Source organism: Dendrobates tinctorius, unplaced genomic scaffold (assembly GCF_039654945.1).
Source record: "Dendrobates tinctorius isolate UK_male_01 unplaced genomic scaffold, ASM3965494v1 ptg000021l, whole genome shotgun sequence".
In the NCBI taxonomy this organism is placed as follows: domain Eukaryota; kingdom Metazoa; phylum Chordata; class Amphibia; order Anura; family Dendrobatidae; genus Dendrobates; species Dendrobates tinctorius.
The window spans coordinates 15,546,202-15,555,019 of NW_027361689.1; the positions used below are offsets into that span (position 1 = coordinate 15,546,202).

Consider the following 8,818-nt stretch of genomic DNA (forward strand, 5'->3'; position numbering starts at 1 on the left):
AGGAGGAAGGCTGCAGTCGGTCGCTGGACTCTGTGCTGGAGCTTTAGCACAGAGAGAGCTAAGTTTTCTTTTTCCCCTGTTTGTGACTTTCCTTATGTGTGTTCTAGTGCAGTGGTGGGATTAGTCTCCGCACCGACCTATTCCCTAGTTAGGGTTTAGGTTTAGGGCTTGCTAGGGTATTAAGGCATGCGTGCGGCGACAGGCGAGGATCCTGTATAGGGAATGTGAGGAGTGCAGGGACACTGGCTCAGGGGAGCTTAGGAGGTCTCCACGTCCCCCATTCCCTATCGCAGGGCCCACCACTGTAATTGTTCCCTGTGTTTACCCTTATTATTTAAATTCGCCAGCTGGAGGCGGGGTATCCAGTTTTACGTGTATTTCTTAAATTCGCCAGCTGGAGGCGGTATATCCGGCTGCACGTCCCATTATTGTTTAAATTCGCCCTGCTGGAGGCGCTGTATCCAGGATCACGTGTGTCATAAATTCGCCCTGCTGGAGGCGCTGTGTCCAGTCACACGTGATCATTACAGGGATATTCTGACCCTGTACATTTATGCTGTATCCATGGTTATTACATAAGGGATAGTACATGTGGATCTCATCAGTGGGACCCACATGTATCTCAGGATTGAGGCGCTGTTGCATTTTGTGGATAGTTAGTCATATTTTCTATACAGATGAATGGGAAGTCTCCCATCTCTTGGCTGAGAGGGGAGCATGTCATGGCCACAGTGGTGGGATCCGCATCTACTATACATTTCTCTCATATCCTACAGACATGCCCTAAATCATAGAATCGTAGAGTTGGAAGGGACCTCCTGGGTCATCTGGTCCAACCCCCTGCTCAAAGCAGGATTCACTAAATCATCCAAGACAGATGTCTGTCCAGCCTCTGTTTGAAGACTTCCATTGAAGGAGAACTCACCACCTCTCGTGGCAGCCTGTTCCACTCATTGATCACCCTGTCAAAAAGTTTTTTCTAATATCTAATCTGTGTCTCCTCCCATTCAGTTTTATCCCATTGCTCCTAGTCTTTCCTTGTGCAAACGAGAATAAAGTTGATCCTTCTACAATGCGACAGCCCTTGAGATATTTGTAGACAGCTATTACGTCTCCTCTCAGTCTTCGATTTTGCAAGCTAAACATTCCCAAATCCTGCAACCTTTCCTCATAAGACATGGTTTGCAGACCGGTCACCATTCTGGTCGCTCTTTTCTGAATTTACTCCAGTTTGTTGATGTCTTTTTTAAAATGTGGTGCCCAAAACTGGACACAGTATTACAGATGAGGTCTGACCAAAGAGGAGTAGAGGGGGATAATGACTTCAAATGATCTAGACTGTATGCTTCTGTTAATACATCCTAGAATTGCATTTGCCTTTTTTGTTGCTGCATCACACTGTTGACTCACGTTCAGTCTGTGATCTATTAGTATACCCAAGTCTTTTTCACATGTGCTGTTGCTTAGCCCTATTCCTCCCATTCTGTATATGCTTTTTTCATTTTTATTGCCCAGATGTAGTACTTTGCATTTTTCCCTGTTAAAAACCATTCTGTTAGTTGCTGCCCACTGCTCCAGTTTATCTTTTTGAATCCTCTCTCTCTCTTTTCTAGTATTAGCTATCCCTCCTAGCTTTGTGTCATCAGCAAATTTAATCAGTTTACCCTCAATTCCTTCATCTAAATCGTTGATAAAGATGTTGAACAATACAGGACCCAGGACAGAGCCCTGTGGTACCCCACTTGAGACATTCTTCCAACTGGATGTGCAGCCATTTACGACCACTCTTTGGGTCTGATCACTAAGCCAGTTATGAATCCACCTAACAGTTGCCTTGTCCATCCATACTTAGTCATTTTTTTAATAAGGATTGCTGAAGTCAAGATATACTATATCTACAGCAAATGTACAAGGTGAGAACCCCAGATGCTCCACAATGTAGCTAGTGGCCCTGCACTGCATTTACTCAGGGTCAAAAAAGCCAAAATACAGATATCAAAGGGGATTGTACAAAATTAGGAAAAAAGTATCTGCTTTCTTGTATAATAAAGTGTCCTGTGGTTATATCTGGTGATTCCTCTCAGCTTCATTGACCGAAACAAGGCTGAGGTGCAGTACCATATACACAACATGAGGAGGCGCTGTTTGTGGTAGAGTACCGCCATATTAATTCGGATTGACTCTTTTATTAATAAGTCTGTGCTCACACCAGTTGGTAATGTGGCAAATAATTGTGCAGGAAATCTGTAAGGCTGGGATCATACATGCGAGGAATTCGGCCGAGTCTCACATGTTAATACCCGGCACTGCCGCCGACACTCAGGAGCGGAGTGTGTGGCTCAATGTATTGCTATGCAGCCGCACGCTCCGATCCAAATGCTGGCGGCAGTGCCAGGTATTAACATGTGAGACTCGGCCGTATTCCTCGCATGTGTGATCCCGGCCTAAGACAAAGCCACACCCAATCATGTGGATATGAGGGAACATTTCCCTCTGATTTTCTTGTGTGTTATTAAAAGAAAAAGTCAATGATTTTATAATAAACAGAAAAATATTCAATATATTGTACATAATACTCCTCAGCAACTGCAGAACATCATATCATATACCTCAGCTGCTGCAGAACATCATATCATAAACCTCAGCTGCTGCAGAATCTCATATCAGATACCTCAGCTGCTGCAGAACCTCATATTAGACACGTCAACTGCTGCAGAACCTCATAATACACCTCAGCTGCTCTGTTGCAGAATCTCATAACGAACACCTCAGCTACTGCAGAACCTCATAATACACATCAGCTGCTTCTGAACATCATGATACACACGTCAGCTGCTGCAGAACCTCATAATACACACCTCAGCTGCTGCAGAACCTCATAATACACATCAGCTGCAGCAGAATATCATAATGCACACTTCAGCTGCTGAACCTCATAATACACCTCAGCTGCTCTGCTGCGGAACCTCATAACAATCACCTCAGCTGCTGCAGAACCTCATGATACACACCTTAGCTGACTATAGGAGCCCCTTATACACATTAATCCCTAATAAATATAAGGGTCGTGTACCGCAGAGGTGCTGGGATTCAGTAATGCTGTCGTTTCCCACAGCAAAACTTCTAGGAAGGATTATCTCTGTTATATGGGATTGGGTGGAGCAGGAGCTTTGTGCGGAGGCCTCCAAATGAAATCTGAGGTGTACTTGATCCCATAGGTGAATAAGATGGACGTGTATTACGGCGTTGTGCACTAAGCCTCAGATTCTCCACCAGGTGGCGCTAGAAGCATTTATTTTGTTCAGTCCCGGACCGTCTGTCCATACAGATGTAATAGATTTCCTCTACATTGCAGCCAATCCTGCATATTTGTGTTCCCAGTGAAGGCCTCAGTTTCCAGTCACCTGTGACATCTCTACACACTGGACGTTATTAGATCACAATGAAGATTAACAAAAATATCTCATTAGGTTTATTTGCTGTTCAAGATCCTGGGAAAATTGGGTAGAAAAACAACGATAGCTGTCGTAGCGGTCATATTATTTATTACCGTCTTTTTTTTTCCCGTCGAAGGAGTTTTTTTACTTTTGTGTGTCAAGCTGTAGTTTTTATTACGACCATTGTGGGGTGCATATGATGTTTTGATCACAGTTTATTCCATTTTTTGCAGGAGATGCGGCGTCCAGTCAACTGAAGTTCTGGCATTTTGATTGCTTTTACTTTTTGGCATTTACCATATGAGTTATATCATTTTATATTTTGACAGAATTGACTTATCCGAATATGGTGATACTAAATTGGTTTATTTTTTAGATTTTTTTTAATGGGGGTTTAATGGGGTGGATTCAAATTTGTAGTTTTTTGTTGTTTATTTATTTATTTTACTTTGCAAGTTAGCAATCAAACTATTGGAACCTAATGAGTCAACTTTTTTAAGCTCAAGTGGGTGTTATCAAATAGCAACTCATACAGGGAGAAGTGCCCGCCCCCAGTGAAAACTGTCTGATAACACCCACTTCAGCTTAAAGTGAACCTGACAGCTGATCCATGCTGCCTAATCCATGAGTAGCATGTAGTATCAGACAACGGCTGTATGATCTCAGCTAAGTAGGTTTGACGCTGCGGCATTTCAGAGAAAAGCTGCCAGGGATCGAGCTGCGCTGCTATGGATCCTCGTATGTATTGGTTGACCACTTTCTAGATTACAGTACATCCTTTTTACATAACCTTGCTAGGTTATTGGTGGTTTTCCCTTCAGCAGAGTCCAGTGATATACTGCTAGATTCTGGTACAAAACATGGAGCAGGGAAATGAGAACTCACTATAGGATTTCCCTAACTCGTAACAACTGATTACATGGGGCTCAGCAGGAAACCTACAGGTTTAATTTGCTTCCTGACATAGATTGTGCTATGTCAGGAGCAGGGTCAGAAACTGAGTGCAGTCCACACATGGCAGGTGCTGGCTGTAAATCACATTTAAAAGCTTCCCCTGGTTGGTGTCCTTAGGTCAGGACCTGATCCTTTTGTCTACCCTTATTCACACACTGGGGTCGACTTTGACACATGGTAAGGTTTAAATATTAGACAATGTAGGACCGTCTCGATCAAGGTCACCTTGGCGACGGTGAGATGAACTTTCATGCTTTTTTTGATCAAATATCGTATTACTAAGAACCCTGTGTTATTTAAACGCACTTGCTTTTTACTTATTTAGTTGTAGCAGGGTTTTTGTTTATTTTGCTTCTTGTAGCTCTTTCCAAAGTTTAAAACTGAGTGCAGGCCACACATGGCAGGTGCTGGCTGTGTTATACAGCTGGCTTCTGCTACTAACCAAAGCTTGCAGTATCGCTGGATAAAGAACAAGCCATACGATTGCAGATTCAATAAAGTAATTCAAAAATGTAAAAAAAGGTTTTGGAATATTCAACAGCTAAAAAAGCTAAAATTAGCATCATCCAACTCTTCTTCCATCTCTATATATAAAAGTGAATGTATGTATGTGTGTATCACCAACCAATCACGAAGCATCTTTCATTTCACCAGAGCTGTTCAAAAGAAGCTGAGCTGTGATTGGTTGCTATGAGCGAATTTTCCCACTTGACAACACCTCAACAGACACTGACATGGTGGGAGAAATCTAGCATCCCCGGGAACATAAGCTCCCAGCCATTGTCTGCCCCCCTGAAAGGAGCAGAGAGCACATAATAAAAATAATAATCTCTATTTTTATATAGCGCTAACATATTCCGCAGCGCTTTACAGTTTGCAAACATTATCATCACTGTCCCCGATGGGGCTCACAATCTAAATTCTCTATCAGTATGTCTTTGGAACATGACAGAAATGAATCCCCCTCCCTGCCCATATCCCCATCACACATCCTCCATCCCGTAGACACATCTTCCCTCTTAAAGGGATCATTGGTATGGAAGTCAGAGCAAATCCATCCAGCACTTTGGTTTTGACCTCAGGCCTCTCTTAAAGGGATCCCTGGTATGGAAGTTAGGACCGTTCCACTCAGCTCTGTGGTTCTGTCCCCAGACTCTCTTAAAGGGATCTCCTGTATGGAAGTTAGGGAAAATCCCTCAGTGCTCTGATTCTGACCCCAGGGTTCTATTAAAGGGATCATTGGTATGCAAGTCACGGCAAATCCACTCAGCGCTCTGGTTCTGATCCCAGTCTCTTAAAGGGATCCCCGGTATGGAATTAAGGGCAAATCCACTCAGCACTCTGGTTCTGACCCAAGGCCCCTCTTAAAGGGATCCCCGGTATGGAAGTGAGGGCAAATCCACTATGCGCTTTGGTACTGACCTCAGGCCTTTCTTAAAGGAATCTCCGGTATGGAAGTTAGGGTAAATCCCTCAGCGCTCTGATTCTCACCCCAGGATTCTATTAAAGGGATCATTGGTATGGAAGTCAGGGCAAATCCACCCAGCGCTCTGGTTCTGATCCCAGTCGCTCTTAAAGGGATCCCCGGTATGGAATTGAGGCCAAATCCACTCAGCACTCTGGTTCTGACACAGGCCTCTCTTAAAGGAATCCCCGGTATGGAATTTAGGACCGTTCCACTCAGCGCTCTGGTTCTGACCCAAGGCTGACGGGATGATGTGGGATATTAGGGGTAGTAGTCCAGTGGCTCTGGCTGACGGGATGATGTGGGATATTAGGGGTAGTAGTCTGGTAGCTCTGGCTGATGAGATGATGTGAGACATTAGGGGTAGAAGTCCAGTGGCTCTGGCTGACAGGATGATGTGGGATATTAGTGGTAGTTGTCTGGTGGCTCTGGCTGACGGGATGATGTGGGATATTAGGGGTTGTAGTCCGGTAGCTCTGGCTGACAAGATGATGTGGGATATTATAGTGAATGTGGCTATGCGGAGTGGGCGGGGCTCTACACTCAGCTTTATATATATATATATATATATATATATAGATAGATATAATCATAACTTGCTATAACTAACAGCAGTTAGTTACTATCCCCGGGCAGCGCCGGGCTCTTCAGCTAGTTAAGAATAAAGAAATATAAAAAAAAATAGGCTGTATTGGGGTATCGCTGTGTCCACAGAAGTCCCATTTCTCAAAATATAACATTTTTTAACCTGTGTGGCATATCCCGTAAAACAAAAAAAAAGATTGAAATGCTATAATAGCTGTTTTTTGGTTCTCACACTTTCCCCCCAAAATGGATTACATGTACCCCAAAATGCCACAGAAAAAAGAAGCCCTCCGACAGCTCCATCAATGGGTCAAAATGTTAAGGATCTCAGAAAATGGTCAAACAAACAAAGCAATTTTTTTTTGTTTTTACAAGTTTCCGAATTGCATTATACTGACCTGGAGAATTTTTACCGGACAATAAACTGTGAAAATGAAACCCAAAAAACATTAGCAGCATTTTGTTTTTTCCCTATTTTGCCGCACTTGGAATTTTTTTTTACCATTTCTCAGTACATTATGATAAACTGAATGGGGTCATTGAAAACTACAACTTGTCCCTCAATAAAAAAAAGCCCTCATCTGGCTACATCGATGGAAAAAAGAAGTATTGACTCTTGTTAGAAGGGGAAGAAGAAAAGCGCAAAAAATAAAATTGGCTTTGATGGAAAGGGTTTAAGGAAGATGCAGAATTTGGAATGCGTTGTCGAAAAAATATGACCATTTTATGGCACATTCAATGACAGATTAGATGCAGGAGCTCAGCAGGAAAGTATCCTCAGCAGTTATTGGAATTAGTTGTAACTAGAGCCCTCAGCTTTTAGCATTGTGAAGCTGTCACCCTCTTTCATTAGGTAGGTTTTTTTCTACTCACTGTTTTGCTGTCTTCTGTATGTTGCGGTCTGTGTTGGGTTTCTCTACTCTCAGAAGGTTCAGGTTGTAGTTCTGGTGTGGTTTGTAGCATCCTTGGAACTTTTTTACCCTGTTTTTTATTTTCTTGGCATTGTGACAGCAAGTCAGGATGATAATCAGTATGGGGTGAGGTTGTCATCTTCTGTCCTTTACATATGGGCTCATGCCAAGACAAGGAATCTTCAGACTCAGTCAGTAAGTCATCTAGTAGCTGAAGATCTGGGTCATCTGGAGGGGACCTGATGTCTTTTATCTCCAGACCAGGCTGGGTGGTTTTTGGTGTCCTCCCGTCATCTTTTTCATTTTGCTTAAAGGCAACTCTTCCTTGTATAGCACTTTCATCTTTGATAATCTCTGTAGGTGGTAGGGGCTGTTGGGTGCAGAAGTTGATGACTCTTCTTTTGCTCTTACTGCTGGCACTGCCCATAGCAGCTCAACACACAACCGTGGAGTCCTACATGAAGCACGTCTTGTCAAATATCCTTACTTTTTAGTATTTGTTTTAGAATGTGTCCTTGAAGAACCATAAAATTAATAAAAATATCTTCAGCGGATCCAACCATCCATGTTTAAGTCTTCAGAATTCTTACAAAATCACAGCTCCTTCTGCACAGGCGAATTCTCAATTTGAAAATATGCATTTCTTGGTTTGACTTGTGTTACCACCTCTCTTCCTTTCTCTCTCTCTCCTACACAATATCCAGGGTCTCTGTCAGACACCAGCCTCACATAGTTAAATATTAAAGTCAGCCTGGAAGGAAAGCACTTTGCTCTGAAGCCAGAAGCTGCAGTAAAAAGTTAACTCAGACAGAGGAGTGTCTGGGCCAACAACAGGCGGAGCAGGGACAAGAGCCTGAGATAATACAGCATGGAAAATTTGAAACCTTGGAATTTAGGCTTAAAACAGGAACGGAAATTGGGTGGAACTGGTGGATTTTCCCCCAAAGTAAAAATGTGTAAAACACATTGCTGACATTTCCCTGCACCTGTGAAATGTATATGTATGTGTATTCTGGAAGTGAAATATAAGCTATTGAGCACAAAAGATGATTTGACGTAAATATGAAATGGCCCAAAGTATGGCCAAAAAGTGCATCTATTGTAGAATAACCTTGGGCCTGAAAAAATGGACATTGCAAACAGCTCACACGATAATACCAGATCTCAACGATATAAATAAATGAAGTACAAGCAAACATAAAATGAAAAGTGCACAGTGAAGCTGGGGCTCCATAATGACACCCAATAACTGCAATGTGGCCTCAAGGATACCCAATAGAGTTGAGCAAAAAATAGTTCACGGCCTGAGCCCTGCAAAGCTTCTACTATCTCCAGCATCCCTAACGCCTCTTCTGATGAGTAGGTTCCACAGCATCAATTATGCTATAGCACTATGCACATGTGGGGTCCGACTAATCTGTTAGGTGGAGGTGCTTCGGAAGGCTCTAGTCTGGCGATCATGAAGT

The 8,818-nt window shown here is 42.9% G+C and overlaps 1 protein-coding gene across 1 annotated transcript in view; it reads right to left on the reverse strand.

Annotated features, from left to right (window-relative positions):
* The window catches only part of LOC141083791 (uncharacterized), a 72,713-nt gene extending 64,621 nt beyond the window's left edge, over positions 1-8,092 (reverse strand). Inside the window, exon 1 of the mRNA XM_073568214.1 lies at positions 7,315-8,092. Coding sequence (XP_073424315.1) covers positions 7,315-7,779 — 465 coding nt within the window. The 5' untranslated portion in view covers positions 7,780-8,092. The remainder of the gene's footprint in view (positions 1-7,314) is intronic.
* Positions 8,093-8,818: the final 726 nt, after the last annotated feature.